Source organism: Trifolium pratense, linkage group LG4 (genome assembly GCF_020283565.1).
Source record: "Trifolium pratense cultivar HEN17-A07 linkage group LG4, ARS_RC_1.1, whole genome shotgun sequence".
NCBI lineage: Eukaryota > Viridiplantae > Streptophyta > Magnoliopsida > Fabales > Fabaceae > Trifolium > Trifolium pratense.
This window is the reverse complement of record NC_060062.1, coordinates 30,279,201-30,303,838: the sequence shown is the minus strand read 5'-3', so window position 1 is coordinate 30,303,838 and position 24,638 is coordinate 30,279,201. Positions and strand designations below refer to the sequence as shown.

At 34.3% G+C, this 24,638-nt stretch overlaps 1 protein-coding gene, 4 long non-coding RNA genes and 5 other non-coding genes across 15 annotated transcripts; 1 reads left to right on the top strand and 9 right to left on the bottom strand.

Moving 5' to 3' along the window:
* Nucleotides 1-627: 627 nt before the first annotated feature.
* Nucleotides 628-4,112, bottom strand: LOC123921207. 5 transcript variants are annotated; one of them, XR_006813995.1, is made up of 4 exons: nucleotides 4,058-4,112; nucleotides 3,325-3,457; nucleotides 1,631-1,730; nucleotides 628-1,062 (listed from the first exon to the last, which is right to left on the bottom strand). It is a non-coding gene; the product is annotated as an uncharacterized LOC123921207 (long non-coding RNA). The 5 variants fall into 5 exon arrangements; XR_006813992.1 differs by lacking the exon at nucleotides 4,058-4,112 and having other exon boundaries at nucleotides 3,325-4,028; XR_006813993.1 differs by lacking the exons at nucleotides 3,325-3,457; nucleotides 4,058-4,112 and adding an exon at nucleotides 1,859-2,002.
* Nucleotides 4,113-4,492: 380 nt separating this feature from the next.
* Nucleotides 4,493-5,154, bottom strand: LOC123921208. The gene is made up of 4 exons (XR_006813996.1): nucleotides 5,112-5,154; nucleotides 4,947-5,012; nucleotides 4,761-4,825; nucleotides 4,493-4,550 (listed from the first exon to the last, which is right to left on the bottom strand). It is a non-coding gene; the product is annotated as an uncharacterized LOC123921208 (long non-coding RNA).
* A 6,612-nt stretch (nucleotides 5,155-11,766) lies between these two features.
* LOC123882656 lies at nucleotides 11,767-11,858 on the bottom strand. Its single transcript, XR_006799966.1, has one exon. It is a non-coding gene; the product is annotated as a small nucleolar RNA SNORD25 (small nucleolar RNA).
* Nucleotides 11,804-14,268, bottom strand: LOC123922452. The gene is made up of 5 exons (XM_045975166.1): nucleotides 14,124-14,268; nucleotides 13,659-14,027; nucleotides 13,345-13,569; nucleotides 12,429-13,012; nucleotides 11,804-11,857 (listed from the first exon to the last, which is right to left on the bottom strand). Exons 1-5 carry the CDS (start codon nucleotides 14,266-14,268, stop codon nucleotides 11,804-11,806), a joined length of 1,377 nt encoding a protein of 458 aa, XP_045831122.1.
* Nucleotides 14,269-15,804: 1,536 nt separating this feature from the next.
* On the bottom strand, nucleotides 15,805-18,189 carry LOC123921206. The gene is made up of 2 exons (XR_006813990.1): nucleotides 17,961-18,189; nucleotides 15,805-16,469 (listed from the first exon to the last, which is right to left on the bottom strand). It is a non-coding gene; the product is annotated as an uncharacterized LOC123921206 (long non-coding RNA).
* LOC123882567 lies at nucleotides 16,337-16,476 on the bottom strand. The gene has a single exon (XR_006799891.1). It is a non-coding gene; the product is annotated as a small nucleolar RNA snoR83 (small nucleolar RNA).
* Nucleotides 16,762-16,845, bottom strand: LOC123882575. The gene has a single exon (XR_006799899.1). It is a non-coding gene; the product is annotated as a small nucleolar RNA snoR31 (small nucleolar RNA).
* Nucleotides 16,911-17,053, bottom strand: LOC123882607. Its single transcript, XR_006799923.1, has one exon. It is a non-coding gene; the product is annotated as a small nucleolar RNA snoR136 (small nucleolar RNA).
* On the bottom strand, nucleotides 17,137-17,228 carry LOC123882650. The gene has a single exon (XR_006799961.1). It is a non-coding gene; the product is annotated as a small nucleolar RNA SNORD25 (small nucleolar RNA).
* A 1,480-nt stretch (nucleotides 18,190-19,669) lies between the features above and the next one.
* Nucleotides 19,670-22,962, top strand: LOC123921205. Of its 2 annotated transcripts, XR_006813988.1 has the most exons (8): nucleotides 19,670-19,999; nucleotides 20,077-20,139; nucleotides 20,497-20,595; nucleotides 21,178-21,247; nucleotides 21,620-21,662; nucleotides 22,001-22,095; nucleotides 22,181-22,230; nucleotides 22,668-22,962. It is a non-coding gene; the product is annotated as an uncharacterized LOC123921205 (long non-coding RNA). The 2 variants fall into 2 exon arrangements; XR_006813989.1 differs by lacking the exon at nucleotides 21,620-21,662.
* Nucleotides 22,963-24,638: the final 1,676 nt, after the last annotated feature.

Genomic DNA, 24,638 nt, shown 5'->3' with positions numbered 1-24,638 from the left:
TAAACCCTAAATATAAATATCTAATCTAATCTTAGTATACAATACAAACAACTAGACGGCTGCCCGTGCGTTGCACGGGTTTTGCGAAACGCCCAATATATATCAATCATGATTGTAAACAATGAAAGGGGGCAAGCATAGGCATCTATATGCCAATCATGGTTGATATGAGCCAAGGGAGTTAGTCATAAGCATATGAATATTAAGTTAAAGTATGCAAAATATGCTAGTTAAGATAAAGTTTAGAAAAATAATATGGGACATATATATGATTTTGATCGAGGTAGAGGCAAGTAGATGAACCAACGCCACAATCAAGGCCACTCTAGAGATAGGATTTTTAACCTCCTCACTCCATTTATACTTATACTTCAAGCATCTCCTATTAAACCCGTAGTTTTAACGATTATCTTAAAAATTAAGAACTTGTTATTAAAGCCCAATATTTAAGTGCTAGGTAGAAATTGATAATTTTTCCGAGATTTAAATGTTGGTTTTATCTTTTGTCGAAAAAAAAAGTGCTTGTTTTATCTACAAAATAGCAAATGATTCCATATTCTTTCTTAAATTAACTTCACCATAATGCGAAACTTAAAGATCCCTATGATAACTTTCAAACATAATACAGTAAAGGAACCTTCACCTTCAAGATACATTACAAAGAAGTCATCCAGTGATCAAATCAGATCTACACAATACAAATGAATAATGATCCTCTCTTAAATATCACACACAGACCAAAACAAAACAATCACCTATACAATTTAAATGAGCAGGAGTAACATTCAGCAACAGGATAACGACATAGAATCTATTTGTCTATTGATTATAATAACAATACATATAAGCTATAAACAGATTATTGACTGCAATTTACATAAAGTGAATATAACATAAAAAACAAAACTATGCACTTAATTCAGCTTGGCTTCAGGGCAAAAGATGTCATTGGTCGTCGCCATTGTTTATCTTGATCTCTATAAGCTCCTCGATAGCTTGGCGGCATATAGGGTATTTATCTGATTGTAACAGCAAAGCTTTTGCACACTCACTGCACATACACTGAAAAATACAACAAATGTAAATGAAAATAATCAAAATAATGAAGAGGATATAATATGCAGCAACATAATTCATATGTGAAAACCAAAGTTTCTCAAATAATGGTACTATGTTGTGAACAAACTTGCTCCAAATAGTGAGTGAGATGGTAAGAGTGAGTAGTGTAATCAATAACATGCTTGTTCACAAGCAATAACATGATTACTAATCTCTTTGAACAGTGAGTAGTGTAATCAAATCAACACAAAAACCAAACTTAATTCATATATACTATCAGTATAAATGTTTTTCTACAATGCCAATATATCGATAATCGTTGTATAATCATAAGTTCATAAACACTTCTAAATTCACATATATAATTAGTTGTGATAGTTGTGATTTGTTGACAGTGTATCAAAATTAAACTCAAAATTATTTAAGCCAAATTTAAAATTAAAAAATGATAATCCTCAAAATAATGAAATTTGTTTTGCAATGCAGTGAAGCTAATAAACTTGAAAAGAACTAAACAAACACCACCACACCGAATTAAGGGAAAAAAATTGAAATTTCAAAAAGCAATTACCTATGTTGATGAATACCTCTCACTAAACCTCGTTTAGCAATTGATTTAGGAGAAAATGGCACTGAGCCTAAACCTTTACCATATTGCCGATAACAGTCACCTAAAAAAATATTAAAATTAAATTAAAATTAGTTGAAGAAATTAAATTAAACATTATGAAAATTGTGAAAACATGAAGTAATTGAGAAGAGAATTGAGTAGTAGAGAAGTAGTTGTAGAAACCACCACGAGATTTCTTTTACACGGCGATACCTAAGAGACAGAGCCATTTCTCTCTCTATCTCTCGCTCGCTTGCCTTTCAAATCTTTAATCATGAGTAAGAATAATGTTTTGTGCTCAACAAAATCATTTTAAGGCTAGCAACATTTATAATGAAGGAAAACTGATTTTAAGCTGAAGTGGTTTATGTTTGGATATATTCATGAAAAAGTGAGTTGAACAAAAAATTTGAGTGTAAAAATTAATTCTAGAATCAGAAGCTACGATTTCTAGCTTCAAGTAGAATCAATTCTGGAGGCAGAATCAATTCTACTTTTGAGAAACCAAACAAGTCAGAATCAATTCTACACGTCCAGAATCAATTCTGGATGCTCCAGAATTGAAACCAAACATACACTAAGTAACCTAAGTTAGATTTAACTGACTTTTTTACTGAAGTTGAGTGTTAAAGGTTTTTGAGTCATTTAACTCTTTTCTACTTTCTCCTATTACTTATTATATATGTGTAACAGTCGGTCTGTCATTTGCTGCTGATTTAGAGTAAATATGGTTCAGGCAACAAACAATTTACAAGCTATCCTTTTGTTTATCTTTTATTGCTTTTATGTCTCTATTCTGCAAAAAGTGTTCTATTCAGAACACTCCTGCACAGCATAGTGGATAAATTTGTTGTTCCTTCACCTAACTTTTGGTACCTGTTATCTTTTCCAGCACTTTTGATTGTAGTCTTTTAAAAATTCCACTTCAGAGTGAACTTTGGAGCTGCCAGCTAACCTATTTAGGTCTTTTTCAATCTTCAAAATGGGAAGAGCCTAAAGGTACAACAAATTGATTAACATCTTCATACCCATGGCAAAGAGATATATCCATAATCAATTGAAACCTTTGAGGGATTCATGGACAACCAATGCCATAACCTCATGCTTTCAAATATCCTCAACCCAAGATGAGAGACTTAAACTGTTTCTCATAAACTTATCCAACTTCTATGCACACCAAATGTCCATCACACATCTAAGAGTTGCTGCAACACAGTCCTTACAAATTACAACTCATTAAGACCCATCTTCACCTAAAAAAACTACTAAATTTCATTTGCTGGGAAGCTTTAGTCTTTTTGTTCGTTTCACATCCCTACTTTTCAAGGCTTTCCTTGATTTTGACCATATTCTAAAATGTACATCTTAAAACCTTTTACATCCTATTATAAAGAACATCAGCCTATGAGCCATTGAAGATATAAAATGTGTCTTGCCAACTCACTGTGCAACCTAGTCAACCCACTCCATTCAAAAGTGTAAAATCAAAGTTGAGAGAAGTCTCTAAAAACTGGAAACTATAGTTTACTTATGCAGTTAATAGTGATACAACTTATTATCCCCATATGAGCAGTTCATTGTGGGTTCTCATTCCATAAAATTTAGCATTGAAAATACAATTTTTTTTCTGAAAGTGGTAAGAGGTCAGTACCAACCTGAAAGCATTGAGCACCAAGATAGCTTTGCAGCATCCTGATAACAGATGCACCTTTTCTATAACTTATTGCATCAAATATTTCATCAATCTAGCGAGCATTCTTTATCTCCACCTTCCTTGTCCATGCCACACTCCAATTATCCAGCATAAAATTGTCCACATAGATAAAAAGTTCATGAATAAGAAGTAACTCCAGTTGATCATATCATTAGAAAAACAAAGGGGTCAAGGAAACATAGGTTGGAAAAGCTAACAGAAATCTCATACCATTTTAAAGCAAGTAAAAATAATGATACAAAGTTTGGATAAAAGATTCAACTTTAGCAATTATGCAGAAGCAGGATATACTAACCATATTTAAAAGCTACAAACAATTGAAGGGGTAAGGTAGAAAACAGCTCTTCAAAAGAAATGTCACTAAAATTGACAGAGGAGGAAAACATTCAAACATATGGAAATCGTATACAATCCCAATTAATTTTGTTGACAAATTAAGTCCAAAAATAATAAAATAAGATTTATTATTGTCTTAAATCTTAACAAAGATTTATTATTGTCCAAAAATAACACATGAAAAACAAAATGATAGAGATAGTAATCATACAAAACATGTCAATCTTCCTTGAGACCATTGTGGTAGCATATGACAGAAAATGGATGAGGATATGCAAAACTACAAAGAAATCAATCTTTTATATATAGAGAAAAATGTATATAGAGATTATACTTACATTGTAAGATCATATTCCATCCGATAAGTGTGAATCTTGTCAAGAACATTGTGCACACATGAACCTTGAGCCTGATCAATCTCCTTGCAAAAATAATGAAGGAGTGATTGGTTGAAGATGATAGATGGGAATGGATGGTTTTGGATGCAAGAAAATTAAGGGATTTGGGTTGTCTGATGGTGGAGTTAACCATTCTTATATTATTGAAGTATTAAATGAGGAGAGGATGCAGATAACAGAATTGATGTCAAGAGAGGAAGGATTTGCGCATACATTCATCAATTTTAATTTGTTGATTGGCCATGGATATGTAGATGTATACACATACATCATGATCAAAACACTAGCCATTAAGATACAGCATATCCCAAGGCATGCATACATAAATATGAATACATTGATATATCATCATAATGTAAGAGATGCAAGAAGAGAACTATCTCTTATAAGAGATGATCAAAACCTTCAAGCTAGATCAAAATCCACCCTTTATCTGCAAAAAAAAACACAATCTCATCAAATGTTAGAAAATAAATCATTTTTCATTCTACAAACATAAAAAAGAGATATTTAAAAGCTGAAACTATTTTACCAAACTCAAAAACATAGTAACCTTAATCACCAAAAATAAAAAATTAGGTCCAAAATAATCTACTTTCTTGTTAAATCTAAATCAACAGAAATAGAATAGCAAAATATTCACCTCTTGAAACCTACAAGCTTTCACTCATTCAATTATCATAAAGTCAGCTGCACCATCTTTTTTCACTGCAAAATCATAATAATCGTTATTGTTATTAGTATTAATTTAATTAAAACTAAACATAATGTTCATGCTGGCAAAGAAAGGATAAATACACATCAATTGTCAAGTTATAGAACCACTAACAGCTGTATTCAGTCCTTGAAGATTCCGATGCTCAAAAACAATAGTTCCGCCAGGTTGAAGTGAGGCCTGAACAAAAATTGTGCAGCAAATAATCAGATTAATTGAGCAGGAAAGATCCATCAGTTGTTGAAGAAAATTGATGTTTAATTTTATGGAAATATATACCAGGGTGGGATACCCTCCTCGTCCAGGAAACAACTGTTAATCCAATACAAACATCAATCAAGTGAGTAACTAACAACCTAGTCTGGGGGAGAGAGACTCTCCATTCCACTATCAATGAAAAACTTGATTACAAAGATTCAATACAAGAGTTGCAAGAATTTAGCCTTGATCCTAAATTCTACCATTTTCCCGAATCTCTCCCCGTGACCAAGAGATTCAATCAATAAGTGTTTACAAGGTGATGAATCAATCCCCAACCCTAGAGTATGCCCAAGAGAAGTTCTCTAATAAACCCTAGTCTTTTGTTGGCTTTAGAAACCCTAAAATCACCTTAAAAAAGTCAGAAAACGCATAACATATATATAGGCCCGCAGGCACTACGCCTGGGCGCAGCCTCCCACGCCTGGGCGTGAGCAGGCAGTGTTCAGCCCAATTTTTTCACGTCTGGGCGCCAGCTCCCACGCCTGGGCGTGAGCAGGCAGAATCTACCAAAACATGATTTTCTGATTTTTACATTATTTCAAGGCAATATTCAACAATTCTCCACCTTGCCTTTAAATCAATGGTGATGCCGACTTCTCATCAACCACCGTGCTGCTCTCTCCAAGTTTACACCACCCTATTCGGCCCCCGGAGTCTACCTCTCCGTACTCCCGAAAAAATGCTTGCCTCCAATTGCCCTTGGATTTTTAGGACAACCCACAAGCTACACCGTACCATCTTCAAACCCCGGATTGTAGCTTTCCGTACTCTTGAAGATATGCTTGCCTCCAACCAACCTTGGAATTTTTAGGTGGTTTCACAAGCTGCAACCTCAAACTCTCCTTGTGTCCAACTACCTCCCGCAGTCTAACAAGTTACCAAGCTTGATCACCGTTGCTTCCACACAAGGTCTCCATAGCCATACCACTTTGGTGTACCTCCACCTCAAACCGATATATCCACTATGTCCTCCACCTTGTAACGTAACACTTTTCAACTACTCCGAAACACACATCAAGTCATTGTTAGTCTCCAACACTTCCCGGTTTAGTTCCACCACCTAGTAAACTTCATTTCACTAGTACAACTAAAACCAACCAATGTCACTAACAACCAACCGAAGTTTCACAACTTATCCACACCATGAGAATCACAACTAGTAACAAAGTTCAAGAACAATACCTCGCATTGTGTGAAAGAAATTCAACCATACCTTGAACCTTATAAGCTTTCCCGTCTCCAAGATGAACAAACTCCACCTTCAACTAGCTCTAGGGCTTCAAAGTACTCCTTCCTCAAAACACATGTGATCGGAGCATCCAAAGTCCATGACTTCAACTCCATTGATTCCCAACTTCACCACACTAGCACATCCGCATTCTCACAATAATAAAGTTGTTGTTTCAAACGTAATCCCGAGTATTATTCCACCGCCTCTCCAGGCTGATGTTGAGTATTATTACCACCGCCTCTCCAGGCTGATGTTGAGTATTATTATCACCGCCTCTCCAGACTGATGTTGAGTATTATTACCACCCGCCTCTCCAGGCTGATGTTGAGTATTATTACCACCGCCTCTCCAGGCTGAACAATCATCTATGGTTCCCAACTTGTGACTATGAGTGCTCCCGCACTCTCATAGCCTTCCTCATAAGCTTCATCGCACTTTTGTTGAGTTAATAAAATTGCCCTAACCTTCACCTTCCACAACCCGAAGTCGTTACTCCCGGTGAACTTCTCAATTTCCCACTTAGAACCCATGATACCTTAATCCTTTGATCCTTGCCCCACGGTGGGCGCCAATTATTGTGAATTCGGATTGAATCACACCAATACCTTGATGTGTGTGGAGCAAATGGATTAAAGCAATCAACAAGCGAGAATGACAATAATAACAATAACAAAAGATAAACCGCGAAAACGTAAAGAACACGAGATATTGTTTACCCAGTTCGGTTATAACAACCTAGTCTGGGGGAGAGAGACTCTCCGTTCCACTATCAATGAAAAACTTGATTACAAAGATTCAATACAAGAGTTGCAAGAATTTAGCCTTGATCCTAAATTCTACCCTTTTCCCGAATCTCTCCCCGTGACCAAGAGATTCAATCAATAAGTGTTTACAAGGTGATGAATCAATCCCCAACCCTAGAGTATGCCCAAGAGAAGTTCTCTAATAAACCCTAGTCTTTTGTTGGCTTTAGAAACCCTAAAATCACCTTAAAAAAGTCAGAAAACGCATAACATATATATAGGCCCGCAGGCACTACGCCTGGGCGCAGCCTCCCACGCCTGGGCGTGAGCAGGCAGTGTTCAGCCCAGTTTTTTCACGTCTGGGCGCCTGCTCCCATGCCTGGGCGTGAGCAGGCAAAATCTACCAAAACATGATTTTCTGATTTTTACATTATTTCAAGGCAATATTCAACAATAATTTATATTTAATTTTAGAACTTAATTAATATTTTTTTTTTGAGTTTTCACCATCAGTGTTCAGCCTCCTGGATCGTCTAATATGGTTCGAATGTCAGTATAAGAAAATTAGTTTTGTAAATTAAGGTTGATAAATTAGCATATAATAAAGAATTTATTTCAGAGCCACAATATAGGAATTAATTTATAAATAAGTTATTCTTGAAATCTTTCCTATGGTGTCTTATTCATGCACTTAGATCCCACACTCAATTTATTTACTATATATAATATGGATATTGTTTTATTTGGCATAAATAGGGTAGTCACGTTCCGAATTCATCAAGTTCTGTCTCAGCTTGATAATGTTCAAAAGGGTTTGGTGTGTGATACACCGTGTTGGCGGTAGTGTCGTTCATCACACTAAGGGGTTCGATGGTTATTTTGGCGATTATCGTGTTTGTGGTGCTCAATTCCATTGATTGACCAATATCCCTCGATCTGACTTTCGAACGGTTCTGGTTGCTTTGGTTGTCCAACAAGATTTGTTTTGTCAGTGGATGATATTTCAATATCCGTATCATTCATTGATTTCGGACTGTATTGCTTGAAAAAGTATCAACGCTTGCTGCTTGACGCAGGGAGTAGTGTGGGTACGTTGGACCGTTTCCGTGCTGACAGTCGTCAATTCGCCTCAATTATCTAGGATTTCTATTTTATCTTTTAGGATTAACTAGAAGTTGATTTATTTTCTTGTTCTACGCGCTTTTGTGTGGACTCCCTGGGTTAGGTATATGTCCGCTCGCTAGTTATTGTATATATCTTATTTTCTTTTTTATTAATAATATGAGCTATAGGTAGAGGACATGGAAGGATAGAGATGCCAACTAAGTTGGGATGTCTGTCTCTACCTTGATGTCAAGATAATCTAAATTTATATATATATATATATATATATATATATATATATATATATATATATATATATATATATATATATATATATATAGTGTTTTACTTCATGTTGATGCATTAGTAAAACAAAGAAAAGAATGACATGTGTTTTTAGAATTAGGTATTAAACGTCTGACTATCCGCTTAAAGAGTTGAATACTTTTACTATTTGAAATAATTTATTATTGATAAGAGAATTTTTAAACGATAAATAGCAGTGACAGATTTTATCTACTAATCTATATTCATTCATCTAAATCGATCCAAATCCAATCATACATTTCATCTATGGATGCATATTTATTTGTCTTATATCTCTAACACCCAACACCGATCATCTCCTTCCATCCTTCTCCCTCCTTCAAAAATATAGATGTAATAGGAGAGAAAATCAATAAAAAAAAACTAATAAAAAGAAGAAGACTGAGAAAATGCAAGAGAGATAGAGGCAAATGAGTGAATGAGAAAGTGAGAGAAAAGTAATTGAAGGAGATGATCCAAGCCCCTAGGATGCGAACTAAGTCGCTACCTAGGATGAGAACGTTATAAATAATCAATTTTTATTTTGTCCTCTTCACTCTGCTCTCACAGGTAGCGAATGAGCGACTCAGTTTGCATCCTACGATGTGAATTGTTTTTATTCTAGTTTTTGCTATCTACACCTAAAAAAAGTTGGGTTAAATGGTACCTAAATGTAAAACTTTCTGTTTGCTTCAAGGAACTTGATTCATCAAGCCACTTGTTTGCAAACTGTTCTAAAACAAAGAAGATTTGGGACAAGAATTTCTTATGTATGAGTTGGAGGGTTTCATTTTGTGGTGAAGAACTGATAGAGAACTTCTTGCAATTCAATACTATTTGTGGAGGAAACAAGGGAAGGAAGGTTTCTCACATAATTTGGCTTGCGGTGGTTTAGTGCGTTTGGTTAGAGCGAAACAACATCCTCTTTGATGGAAAAATTCTAAATGCTTCGGAAGTAGTGGATACTGGATAACATTAAATGTAGAGTTTTAGCAATTTGTTGTTATTTTTCTTCTTTGGCATACAATAACAAAAAGTTATTGAATATGAATACTACTAGACAACTCTAAAAAAATCCATAATATATACAATTTTTTTAAAAAATAATAGAACAAAAACACTACTTTAAATCGCTTAACAAAAGAGCTATAAGTTATGTTGATTTTTATTTTATTTTTTAATGGCAAATTGTTAGTATATTACATTGATATGTTAATTTTTCTCCTTGCTAGGACTTAATCTTGGACCTTCAACTTCTTCGCCTTTAGCTCAACTACAATCAGTTGAACTAACCATCTCACTCCATTAAGTTATTTTGATTCATATCAGGTAAATACTATACACAGTAAGATATGACAAATTTTAAAGTTATTCTACAACTTTTTTATGCTATATAATGTTAGGTGGACATTAGAACACAAACTAATATTCGTTATGAGATCAAGTCTATGTTACACAAGTCAAATAAATATTTCATCACTTATAAGCTTGTATTTACTATCGGATCAATAAATCTCACCATTGATTAAAAGGAAGTTGAAATTCTGGTATAGCAGAACCAGATGTTGTACAGGATGGCGAAACATCTGGTCTGTCATGAATAATATGGCAAGGCATATAACATTAACAACAGATACTGAAAAACGTAAACAGTAGATGTTCTACACGATGCTCCAACATTTGTCAGGAGCGATAGTATACTGATGTTGAACGCGATGCTTAAGCATCTCGTACCAGTACAGACAAGTTAATAATAAAGTGCAGAACGTAAAACACAAGTTATTTGTTAACCCAGTTCGGTGCAACGTCACCTAATCTGGGGGGATACCAATCCAGGAGTGAATCCACTATGATAGTATTAGTTCAAAGCTAAACTCGCCCGTTTACAACTTATCACCTAATCACCACCCGTGCTATATTCTACCTAAGTCACACCTAGGTATGAGAACCTCCGCTCAACTCCTCTTAATCACAGCCACTGTGATCGTACACATAACAACTTGCAGATGAAGACACACTTCTTAAACATTCACCAATTCCGTACTTCAAAGCTTAGGAATGGTTCACACACTATCTCCTTGCTTAGAAGCTCCGGAGATATTACAATACTCTACTCATTACCTAAAGGTTTCTGAGTGAAGACATAGTGACCATCTCACAACCCGAGTGGTTCACTTACACCAACTCTCCTAGAGAGTGGCTACATGACACGAAACCCTAAAGACTACATCTTGATGAACAATGGCTTCGGTGAGTAAATTAGGGTTAGCTCCTTTCTTTAATAGGATAAGCAACATGGGCTTTGATGAGTAAACAAGCTGCACAATAATTCAGATCCAAGAAGTCTTCTAGAAGATAAATATATTTTCCACAAATATATTTTCACCAAATATTTATTCCTTCCATAAATATATTTATTGTCCATAAATATATTTTCAGTAACAATCTCCTTGAATATATTTTCAATAATAATCTCCTTGAACCATAAAGATTTATTTGAAATAAATCTTTTATATTTTTTGCAACAATCTTCACAAAATATATTTTAAAATCAAATCTTTTATTTCTTAATATTTTATGACACAAACCGCCTTCTGAAGATTCTGGAACCACCTGTGTGTTGGCACACAAATTAAAAGGCATGGATTAATTCTTCAATCAAATCTTTCAAAGATCTCACGCAAAAATATATCATTCGCGAAAACAGAGCGCACTGGATGTGGTATCCAATGTTGAAGCACTGAATGTTGTATCCAATGTTGAAGCATTCTATCCAACATCTTGCTTATATCTGATGGTGAAACATTCAGTTCAACATCTAACTTGAATATTTGTTTTAGCAAAATGAGGCCAACATAAAACACCAATAGAAGTAATGTAACATTTTGATCCAATTATGAGACCTACTGATAGTGAAAAGTGAAAACAAACAAACTCATACAAAATACAGTATAAATCAGAAACAAATAACATTGTAACTGTTAAAGAAAATGAAAAGAAAACCAGAACAAAAACATTGCAAGAAAATAGATAATAGCAAAATCAGAGAAACATCTGTATTCCAAACATCATCAGAAAGGAAAATTCATCTCATCCACAACATAAGTTGTGTAGGAAGGTGTCCTAAGATTTATTCCAAACTCATCACATGACCCAACAACATAAAACAACATTTGTTATGTAAATTGAATTGAATGAGGAAAGAAATTTCCAATACAGAACAAAAGTGCATAAAATGTAGATTCAGATTCAGAAACATAAAAATATATTTGTTTAAAATTGAGTAGTAGTTAACTCAGTCCCTTAGATGTTCAATAAATCTGCGATCATAGCCGCAAATCATTATAGGTCTGTGTCTGTATGTGACTCATCATAGTTAACTAGAAAAACCCCAATTACTCAAATCAATCAAAAACGAAAACCCGTTAATAAAAAAAACGATTTTTCAAAAAGAAATTTAAAATTTAGTTGTTCTAGCGTGCTCCCAAAACCAAAAAAAGGGATTTTGGAAGTGAATTGAAACAACGACACATATTACTATTGCTTCAAGGGAACGAGTCTGAATGGGAATTGAATTGATCCACATCGACCAGATAGTGAAGCCTACTACTACAATTCGAATTCGAATTGCAAAAATTGAACAAAGAAACAAGATTGAAAGAAAATTAGAGAACCCTAATTTCAAAAGAGGGGGCAAAGGAGAGAAGTGGATGGAAACGGCGTACTATGAAATATGTCTTGTGTGGATGTGTTTATATAACACTTCCTCGAGTGACTCGGTCACTATTCTCATAAAAAAAAATTATTAATTAAATATATACTTTTTTTAAAAAAAAATCAATTCTACACTTTTTTTTTGAACAAGCTAAAATGAGATATATTACCACAACAGCCTCCCCAGCACAAGACGTGCCAAATGAGATTATTCGCGCCATCCATAGTAACCAATACATGAGAAGTAAGAAGCTTATATGCTCCTATAACAGAGTAACCTGTAGCAGGATCTGGGCGCCAATGCCACCTATCAATAGAATGAGCCTGCGAGAAAATATTAAGAAGTAAAGACTGACACTCCCCCAACATCTCCTCCTCCCATGCCCTCAACTGCCTCCGCCACTCCCACGCCTCGCCACCCTCACCCCACCCTAACGCAAACATCTCTGCCACCGTACGCGATTTGGTCTCTGTCAACTCAAACAGACGTTCAAACCGCTGACACAAAGGAAACCCATCCACCCAGGGATCGGTCCAGAAAAAAGTATCTGATCCGTCCCCCACCCTCTTCACAACCTGCTCCCCAAACCAACTGCCCCCTGTCTCACTCCCTCCATCCCTAATACGCGCAATCTCCCTCCACCACGATGACCCTCTCCTACCTCCATCTCGAAGTCTACCTCCCTCAATCCCATAACGAGCAGCCAGCACTCTAAACCACAACCCCTCTCGGTCCACTAGCATCCTCCAACACCATTTACCTAAAAGAGCCTGGTTAAACTCCCTCACCCTCCTGACCCCCAAACCTCCACTCTCCTTACCTAAGCAAATAGAGTTCCAACTAACCCAAGAAATTTTCCGAGATCCCTCACAACCCCCCCCCCCCCCCAAAAAAAAAAAAATTTAATGAAAAGAGATTCAATAGAGGAAATAGTACCTGAGGGAGCTTTGAAGAAGGAAAGAGTGTAGACAGGTAGAGAAGTCAAGACAGCCTTTAACAGAACCAGACGACCACCAAAAGACAAGAAACGACTCTTTCACCCAGACAATCTATTCTTTATACGACTCAACACCGGTTCCCAAAAACTCAAACGTCTCGGATCACCCCCAATCTGAAGACTCATATAAAGAAAAGGGATCTTTCCCACTTTACAACACAGAGCAGACGCCGCTTCGCCTAACCAAGTATCCGGAATATTAACTCCAACCAACATGCTTTTATTAAAATTGACTTTCAGGCCCGACATAGTCTCAAAAAGCACAAGGACAGCTCGCAAAGCCCGAACATTAGCCCAACTTTTAACCCCTGACAAAAGAGTGTCATCTGCAAACTGAAGGTGTGACACCGTCATCGAACCTTGCTCACCAATACTATACTCTGTAAACAAATTATTCGCTATCATCGCCTCCATAAGCACATTCAGACCCTCAGCAGCCAATAAAAAGAGAAAAGGGATAACGGGTCACCTTGCCTAAGGCCCCGCTGGAGAGGAAATTCATCAGTCGGACTACCATTAACTAACACTGATGTCGTAGCCGTACATACACACTCTCGAATCCACTTCCTCCACAGGGTCGGAAAAGACATTCTCCCCATAACCTCATCCAGATAGCCCAAGTCCACTAAATCATAGGCCTTCTCAAAATCTACCTTAAACAACATAAGCTCCTTCTTAGACTTCCGCGCCTCATCCACCACCTCGTTTGCAATGAGTATGCCATCGAGGATTTGCCTATCTTTCACAAACGCCGTCTGAGACTCAGAAATCACACTACCGATCACTAAATGCAACCTATTCGCTAACACCTTCGCCAAAATTTTATACAAGCTTCCCACTAGCGAAATAGGACGAAAGTCGTTCAACCTTTGGGGACTATCAATTTTAGGAATCAAAGCAATGAAAGTAGAATTTATTCATTTTGTCAACTTGCCATTACGATGAAAATCAGAAAGAAAACGCATAATGTCACCCCGTAACTCAGCCCAGAAATCTTTAATGAAACCAAAATTAATCCCGTCTGGGCCCGGACTTTTATAACTATCATAATCCCACACAGCTGATTTCACCTCAGCCATTTCACACAGCTGATTTATATATACTTTTTTTTTAAGAAGCTAAATTAGTCCACCCAAATTGGCGCCAGAGAGAATCGAACCTCAGACCTCAAGAGGAGCACACTCCTAGGTCCCAAGCCAATACCAATGCACCAACCCAAGTGGTATATATACTAGCGGCTCAGGCAAATGTGTAGTTAAACCATTTTTTTTTTATAAATCTTTTGCAGATATCTTATCTATGGAGACATACTCCCTCCGTCCCAAAATATAAGTAAAAATGAGTCAACAAAAATGAATGTATCTAGACTAAATTTTAAACCAAATTTATCAATTTTTGTTGATCACTTTTTACTTATATTTTGGGACGGAGAGAGTATTTGCTAAGACAGCTCAGATGCTCTCAGTTCCTAAGGTATTTCCAACAAAATATTTCTTTTTGCATGTTCCTTTATTGAATTTGATACGGTATTATGACATTGTCCGGTCTGGTCTGTGCATTTATGCACTTCATTCGGTAGGAAAAGATTTTAGCTGTTGTATGTTATTGTAGGAGAGTAGAAATTATTTATTGTCCCGGTTTTTTCTCTTCTTTAATTGGAAACTGTACATGATTTTACTCTACATGACCCTCAGGTTTCAGATTTCTTTGTAAGGCTAATACAAAGAGTTTCTCCTAACAGATATCGCAGGCTTTTGCAGAAGTTTATGTGACACAAAAGTTTCTTGAGGCAAAAACTGATCCTAAATCAAATTCAACTGGTGGTGAAAAAAAAAAAAAAAAAAAGTTTCTAGAGAACTTCTGCGGAGATCAGGTACATCAAACTAAGACTTGTCATTGCCAAATGAGGAAATCCCAATAACTTTCTGATAGTTATCCTCGACTTGTAGATATTACTCGCTCCGTCCCAAATTTTTTGTCTTTTTAGCTTTTTAGTTTTGTTTCAAAACTGTGGTTCTTTTAAGAAAGCAAGACACAATTAATGATTCTTTACAATTTATACCCTTACAAAAAATAATGCATTCATTAAATGAATTTTCTTATTAGCTATAATTATCCTTTCATTTACACATCTAGTTATCATGATAAAAGTAGTCAGAAAACTAGATTTGTGTTTCTTGATATGATCTTAATTTGAAGCAGCTAACAAATTAATTAGTCTATTGGTCCCTTAAATACATTTTAAGTTTTACACTAGTCCCTTAAATAAAAAAAGGTCTGAATTATTCCCTTAAAGAAAAAAAAAAGCTTGAATTGGTCCCTTAAAGACATATATTTTTGCCATATTGATCATTTCCGTTAAATTTTAACTCCAAATATAACAAAAAATTTCAATGGTTAAAATTTTAAAAATTAATAAAATTTTTGGTGGATCACTTACACTTAATGACATCCACATTCCAGTCTATTAAAACTAACGTTTTTCGTAAAAAATTGACGAAAATGACCAATTGAGAAATGAATGTGTGGGATCAATCCTGACCTTTTTTTTTTCTTTAAGGGACCATTGTGAAACCTAAAATATCTTTAAGAGACCAAAAGACTAATTAAGCCAATTTAAAATAAAGAATAATCATAGATTAATTATATTGGGTATGTTTAATATTACATCAGAACTAGAGGAATTGTTGTTTCCTGTCACATTTGTTGTATTTAACTTTTACATTGGAAGAATATCAACAACCATACATTGAAAGATTATCATCCACCAAAGAGAATACCAAAAGAGTGAAAACACCAAAAGAGAAATAACTATTTTAACAAATTATGTTAGAGAGATTAATAGAAATTAAATTGAACAAGATAATCAAATAAAACAAATAAATCGCCTAAATTCAAATGTGTCCTTCAATCACATTGTTATTGTGTAAGCCGTCAAAAAATTCAACCGTGTTGCTCAAATTTGTAGCTACCAAAGCCTTCAAAAACTAGTAGTTCAAACTTCATTGGAATGTTATATAGAAAAAATCAAACTAGCCTCGCTTCTACTATTTTATCCATTTAACCTAATTCACACAGTCCAATCCACTACTTTACCAAATTCTACATAACAGTTTCGAAAATAAAATAAAAAAAAAAGATTGAAATGAGTGTGCGGCATAGTTACTAGTAAACACCTCAAGGTAATAATCAAATGGTGGCATTTATCAGCGAAACTCCCAACACTTAATTTTGGCCTCCCATGAATCAGTTAAGCACTAATGAAAATATTCAATCTTACCTGGGATTATGAAGGCCAAAAATCAATAAAAACAAATTACATTAAAAAGACAACTAAAAAATCAATAATTAGATTTATAATTAATACATGTTAAGATAATAATTTCATATTTCATATTAAGAACAATTTAGGCACATCATCAGAAAGGAAAGTTCATCTCATCCACAACATTTGTTGTGTAGGAAGGTGTCCTAAGATTTATTCCAAACTCATCACATGACCCAACAACATAAAACATCATTACATAACAACATAAGATTTATCCTAATGAGCATGAAACTAAGTACACAATGTAGATTCAGAAACATAGTAATATATCTTGCATCACTAAATCAGATCAAGTGTTGGATTATATATTTTGCTTCATCCTTATCTACCATATATACTATAAATGATACACATTCAAATAATAAAAATTAAAATAGATCTATAATAAATTAAAAATTTTGTTCCCCGACGTCCAATTACAGCATTAGAATTGCTGCAGTGGATAGCGAGGGGAACACAATTATAGGCTTCAATAAAACATTGCAAACATATTACAAAAACATGCAAGCATTATTAAATTCATGATTTGAAGCCACTAAAACATGTTAACTAATTAACCATAATATTACAAAAAATTAAAACAACTTAAATATTAAAATTAAAATTGGGAGAAGAAATAGTTAACTCAGTCCCTTAGATGTTCAATAAATCTGCGATCATAGCCGCAAATCATTACAGGTCTGTGTCTGTATGTGACTCATCACAGTTAACTACCAAAACCCCATTTACTCAAATGATTCAAAAACAGAAAACCCATTAATAAAAAACTGATTTTTCAAAAAGAAATTTAAAATTTAGTTGTTCTAGCGAGCTCCCAAAACCAAAAAAAAAGGATTTTGGAAGTGAATTGAAAGAACAACACATATTACTATTGCTTCAAGGGAACGAGTCTGAATGGGAATTGAATTTATCCACATCGACCAGATAGTGAAGCCTACTACTACTAATTCCGAATTCGAATTGCAAAAATTGAACAAAGAAACAAGATTGAAAGAAAATTAGAGAACCCTAATTTCAAAAGAGGGCAAAGGAGAGAAGTGGATGGAAACGGCGTACTATGAAACACTGTCGGAGTCGCATCCGGACTCCAAAATCAACAAGTTATATATGGTTTTGCTCGGTTTTTCGCATAGATCACAAATATGAGATTAGATTTTGCAATAGGTGCTTGGAATTTGAAAAACGAAGCAAAAACTTCAAGAACACAATAATGGTAAATACCCAAAAGGGGACCAAAACACACGAAACAAGCTATGATCTTGCTTGTTTCTTCCTCCTGATCACGAATCCATGACTAGATTTCACATTGGAGGTGTGAAACTTGAAAAACGAAAAAAGAAAAAACTCAAAAATACAAAACTTAAAAATAAGCAAAATCAGAACAATCTAAACCGATAGAAAGCTTCTAAACATGATGGGTAACAAGTTTCCAGAGGAACCTACGTTTTTTGGATTAAGATTCGGTCTATGGATTGCAAGCTTTTTCTTTGCCACCGTGAGCTAGGATTGTCACGGTTTTGGGTGTTTTTTGTTGTGGTTTTTGAGTGATTCAAGCTTCTGAAATGGTTTAGAAGCTTTATGAATGAATGGATTGAAGTTTTTGATGATTTTGGATTTTTGATGAATATGTGATTTTTTTGAGCTTTTGGATCTAAGAATTTTTCTCTTTTTTTTCTCCAAAAAAGCCTCCCCTTGTGAACTAGGAATGAAGGGTATTTATCGGGGGAAATTAGGGTAAAGGGTAATTTAGGTGTTTTGTAAGGAAATAAATTTTTTATTTATGGTTAATGGATAAAATGAAAAAAAAAAAAAAAGTGAGGTGTCCTTTGATGAAGGATTTTAGGTCAAAAATTGGGGTATGACAAGGGGCTAAGAGGAAAAGAAGTGGATGAAGAATGTGTATTGTGTGGTTGGTTATATAATGAAATAGATGGTTGATCGGACGGTTAGTAGAAGAGTGATCGGACGGTGTATATTGTTTTTGTATATATTGCTGGTTTATGTGCGGCTTGGTCAAACCCTAATTACCTTCACTCAAGCATGCTGAATAGGGAATACAGTTTGGTCTGAATAAGGTTATTTTTTATGGCCCATGAAATAAAATAGTGAATTTTTAGTTTAAAAGAAATTGGGTCTTGTGTTATGTTAGAGAATCTCATTTTTGAATTTCATTTCTTATATATTTACAACTGCAATGTCTCTACGACTGAATTATGCATAGAGGAACATTTTAGGTTTATTTAATTATCATGTGGGATTTAGTTTTCGAAACATCTAGATGTATGTATCTCAATATTAATTTTGAACACACTCATGTGAAATTTATGTGGAGTACTTTTACATTTAAATTGTGTCAGATCTTAAAAGGTAAGTGCGATGAAATCACCTTCAAGCAACAAAACAAAGTGTGACGAAATCAAAAATTTTAAATTGTGTCAACATTTTGAACCAACAAGCACTACCAAACATTTTGAACTACCAAATTGTACTTACATTCACTTCAATTTCACATTCCTTTACCAAATTAAGCTAACGAGCACTACCAAATATTTGAATTTTCCCACCACTTCTTACAAATTTAAATTTGGAGCAAAACAATTAATGAATACCATTATGGGCCCTGAAACACAATTAAACCCAGCCCAATGAACATAAATCCAGTTTTTTGTCGTAAATCAACTTGAATTTAACATCAAATTTTTATCAAACATGTATATGGATGCAGATCACTTAATGATGATGATTGATGAGGATGATAATTTTGACCTTTCATTGGTAGACGATCTAACAAATATGTTGGATGACTCAAATCTACTGTGCACACACTAGTAGAAAAATGACATATTACATAAACATTTTACATCTGAGGAACATATGTCAGATGTGAAAAGCTATATGGAGTAGTCTTTTCATCTGATTTCAATACCCACAGAAGTAAAAAATATATAGACAAGACTTTTTACATCTGGTGTCAATGTACCAGAAACATAAGTGAACGCGGTGGCAATCCTGTAATTATGGCGAAAATTATCTAAAATATATATATATCTGGCCATATTTACCCACAGAAGTAAAAAGTCAGGTTGAATAAAAAAAAAAAAAATTATTGGAACCAATAAGTGAATTTAGATATAGACTAAACAAAAACGCAATCTGATACAAAAAAATAAAACAAATCAACGCAATCTCTCTCTCGATGAACAACCTTCAGCCATGAACAAACCCTCGCAGTCGTCCACCACCACCATCGATTGAACCCTCAGCAACCTCAAAACAACTCACCACCACCGCCTTATCACTCGCAGTCGTCCTCTGTCTCTCTCACTCGTCAAATCGAAGCTTCTCACTTGAACCCTAACTCCAAATCGAAGCCTCTCTCCGCTCTCACGAATTGAAACAAATTGAAACGAATCGAAGCCTTTGCTCTCACGAATCGAAGCTTGTCTTTCTCTTTCACTATTGTCAAACCTTCATCGATTCAGGTACTCTTCTTTCTTTTTTATTCCTTTTTAAATATTTTCCTTTTCTGTATATTCATCAATTTCTTTTTCTGTACTAGTATACACGAATTGAAGCTCTCTCTCGTCACGAATCGAAGCTCTCCGACTGAAAACGCAAACAGGTACTGATTCTATTTCTCAATTTTTATTCTTAAAATTATGTTCTTAGTTTGGAACTCTGTCAGATCTGTTTATGTTTTCTTAGTTTTATTTCATTTAAAGTTTCAAGTGATTTTTTGTCTGGTATAGTGGAAATTATGAAGGTAAATTATATGATAGTGATTTTTTTCATAATTATATGATTTTTTTGTCTAGTATTGAAGTTATATAATTATTTTTGGTTTGAGTTTATTTTATCTTTTATGATAGAAATAGCTTATATGATGAGTGCTTTATGAAGCTGTTTATATCCAAATAAATAATGTCTTAATCATGTGGGTATATGCATATCTGTTGATGTGATTTATTTTTGAAACTAGGAGTGGAGCCAAGGTTCCTGAAGTTAATTGGTGTAAGTGTGGCGAAAGTGTTGCTATGGAAGTATCGATGGGAAGTACAAATGGATTCTTAACTAAAAGGTTGAGATATTATTATGGTTTATCTCCATATCGCAATAACCCTTGTAAACCAACTGCACTTTCTGGTTTATCTCCATATTTGTCTTGTCAGTTTTGTATTATGTTCTTGACAGTTCCTTTGTTTGTTGTCTCATTGTTTCAAACTATAATAAATTAAAGGATGTCATGAACTAGTAGAAAGACATTAAGGATTTCCTAGCTTGAAGTTACATTAATTTTCCTTTTCCTTTGTGCTCTCGTTGTCATGAACTAGTACAAAGACATCAAGTGTGTCGTTAGGGATTGCACCTTTTTAATTTTTGTCTCACACTTGAGATTGATAAATTAATATTATGATAGGAGTTTATTGCAAATTGAGTGTTGGATACACTTGTGTATGTGTTGTGTTTAATACTTTTTATGCAAAAAATTGTGATGATAGACTAAATTGGAAACATAATATTCTTTTTTTTTCTCCATAGATCGGAAGAACGAGCTAGCAGTTTAGTCTTTGTATTTGATGTGGTTAATACCTTTTCAGTTTCTCCAAATTAAAGACTTTTATAACTAATACAATACCATTTTTTTTTTTTCCATATATAGATTTGAAGATGGAGCTGAGAAGTTTCTTGTTGAAGCAACCAATCACCCAACTGGCCTAGAGACTGATGAGGTTAGTTTTCATTGCAACATGTATAACTATTTCTCATTGTGATTAGTAAGTGAATATTAGTCAATTCATAAGACAGTCGCGGTCACACTGTCAATGTTGTTGCGCGATGTTGCTGCGGAGACTGCAAAATTGGTATATTTTGTGGTCTGCAAAGTAATAAGAGAGTGATGACTATCTATTTTCTGAAAACTGGTATATAGGTTTTGTGATTTGTGTTAAGAAATTTGTATATATTGGTTGGATTTAATTTGTATAGAGGGGAAAAAGAAAATAAATTAAAACAGAAGCACGACTTAGCTTTTTCAGTTCTTTTTGGTGGACATTCTAAATGCTTACTTGAAGCACGACTTTTCTATGTTTAATACATTTCAGGTGAAAATGGGAATTTTGATGGGTACTGCTAACTTTACAATAGGTACTGCTAACTTTATTTTATGTATTTCTTGGTGTATCTGATCTACCTCTCGAGTCTTCAGTCTTCAACCAATGACGATGAATTCAGTATCACAGGACTCAGATAAATACACAAATGCTTAGAGAAATTTATAATGTTTCAAGATTTCATCCTTACACAATATACATCCACTCTTGTTCTTTTTGTGTCTCTTAGAATATAATGTTACATAGATATTGTTGTGATAGTTAGACTCTTGCTTCTTTTCGTAGGTTATCTTATCAATAATCTGAATTTCATTTTTTGTTTAGAGGTTTGGGATCTACAAGAAGACGTTTTATGTGTGTTGTATGTTACAGGTGAGAACCATTATAAGGAATAGCATTAAGGAGACATTGGATCAATATGATATCTTGATTTCCCCTGCACCTTCCTTCAGTTGCTTATAAAATTTGTAAGCATCTGCATATCTTTCCTTTTGCATTATTGCATGTTACTACCTGTAGTAGTAATTGTTTCATTGTCTTTGACATTTGCAGGTGAAAAGAAAAATGATCCTTTGGCTATGTATGCTGGCGACATCATGACTGTGAGTATTTTTCTATGTAATGAATTTGTATTTTTCTATGAGACTCATAGTTTAGTGCATTTAGCTAAGTAGTTAATGACAGTTGTATACTTTAGTATAGTGAATGAATGATGATAGGAAGACATTTGTATACTTAGTAGTGAATGAATGATGATATATAGGTTGCTGTGCATTTCTATTTTGGTTGCTGGTCATTGTTGTGCTTGTTTTTTTGCTGCTGTGCTTGTTTTTTTCCTGCTGTGCATTTCTATTTGGGCACCTTTTTTGGCTCCAGCAGCTGGTGTATTTTTGTGCTATGCTGGTTCACAATTTTTGTGCTATAGCGTTCACAATTTTTGTGCTATGCTGGTTCACTAAATGGCTATGCTGATTCATTTACCATACATTAATTAACATATTGTAGTTTACATATGAATTAAGTTATTTACATATTGTAGGTGTTCAATGATCCCACGGCATTAACAGAGGATGAGCTGTATGATTTGCGAGACCGCTGGGCAACTTGTTTTCTTGAACTATATAATCCCGAGGTAGATTATGATGATGCCGACGAGAAAGATTAGGAGCTAGTTAGGTTTGTGTGAAGTTACAATTGACTAGTTATGATGATGTTTTAATTTGTACTTTGGATGGATTAGTATTAATTATTATGATGTTTTGTATTTTGGATTACAATGTGGTTGTACTTTAATGATATTATTACTATATATATATATATGTTGAATTTGGCTATGGATGTTGAATTTTAGTATTATGTTCTTGATGCAAGTTATGTTATATTGTTGGCATTGTGGGTTAGATTTTTTTAATAAAAAAAAAAGATTTAAAATATATAAAAAAAAAAAAACGCAGGTTTTTAACAAAAAAAAAAGTTAAGATTTCACATCTGGTGGACTTGGTCAGATGTAAAAAGTCCAATTTAATTTTAAAAAAATAATATTTGATTTTCGCCTTGGTCAGAGGTAAAAAGTGTTTTTTTACATCTGACTACGCCAGATGTAAAACGTGTATACTTACTAAGTCTCGTGCGCCTACATCTGAAATTGTTCAGATGTAAAAAGTGGTTTTCACCAGATGTAAAAAAGCTTTTTTCTACTAGTGACATGGTTTAAAAAAACCAATGTTTTAAAAACCGGACCGGAAGTCGAACCGTTGTGACCACCGGTTCAAGGTTCAACCGGTCGGACCGGTTCGACCGTTATTGAACCGTTTATATTGAACCGTTCATATAATTTTACTATAATAACAAAATAGAATAGAATTTTTTTTTTCTCTATAACAAACTAACAAAACACAACTTAAGAAAGTAATAAATAAATAAATATTAAATAAAATAAAAAGAATAATACTTAGCTCAACAATAAGCCCAATTTATTAGGGAAAAAAGAACATACTTGACCCAAGCTCATTTACTAAACCCTAAATATAAATATCTAATCTAATCTTAGTATACAATACAAACAATATGCAAAGGTAATGTAATCAGCCGTCACTGTTCATCTTTCTCTTCTCAATCACGTGAGATTTTTTCTTTCTTTCTTTTTCTTTCTTATTTTTTATTGGCACATCCTTTCTTATATCTCTTCTTCAAGCTCAATCTTGTTCTTTTTCTCTCTTTTCTTTCTCTTCTTCAAACAAATCTCTCTCTTTTCTTTTACTTTTTAAACAAATCAGTTACTTTTATTTGTATAAAAGCACAAGAAAAGAAAATTGAATCCTTTTGGTCTTTGTATTTCTATGTACGGATCTTTTTACAACTCTGTTAATTAATTACCGTAAAAGACAAAGGCAAATCTTAATCAATGGATAAAAGGAAAAAAAATTCTTGAAAAAAAAAAAGCGTGAAAAGAAACGAACAATAGGGGAAAAAATGTTTTTTTTTTTTAAAAGCTAGATTCCGAACCGGCCGGTTTTTTAAAACCGCCCCCGGTTCAACGGTTTGAGCGGTTCAGGGCGGTTCAGAACGGTTCCAAACAGTTTTTTTCCGGTTCTACAGACTACCGGTTCTTAGCACTCATCCGGACCGCTGTTGTGTCCGGTTCCCGGTCAAATCGGCCGGTCCGGTCCGGTTCTTAAAACATTGAAAAAAACTCAAGATATTGTTGATCAAGGAGAACGTCCAAAGTTAGCCTTACAAAAGAGAAAATGATTCAACAATGCAAAACATTCCAATCGTAGATGAAGTTACGGGTTTGATAGTTGGTGACTTTGATCATAATGAAGAAGGCATAGATATCATTGTTGATGATGTTTTTTTAAAAAAATAAAATTGGTATTCGGCCTTAGGATCTGTTATAAATAATATAAAATTATTGATGTGGTCATATCTTAACAGTTTAAGTTTTGGGGATAATCGGTTATTTGACATAGTATCAGGGCTTCTATGATTAAGTGGTCTAGAGTTCGAT

Bases quoted from the DNA above. Each gene is read 5' to 3' on its own strand.
- LOC123922452 (XM_045975166.1), bottom strand. From the start codon at position 14,268: ATGGCTGAGGTGAAATCAGCTGTGTGGGATTATGATAGTTATAAAAGT. The intron at 13,570-13,658 runs GTGACCCGTTAT...ATTTGTTTACAG, and splicing joins CCAGCGGGGCCTTAGGCAAG to AGTATAGTATTGGTGAGCAA. The intron at 13,013-13,344 runs GTAAAGTGGGAA...CTATTTGCTTAG, and splicing joins AGCGGCGTCTGCTCTGTGTT to GTAAGGAGAGTGGAGGTTTG.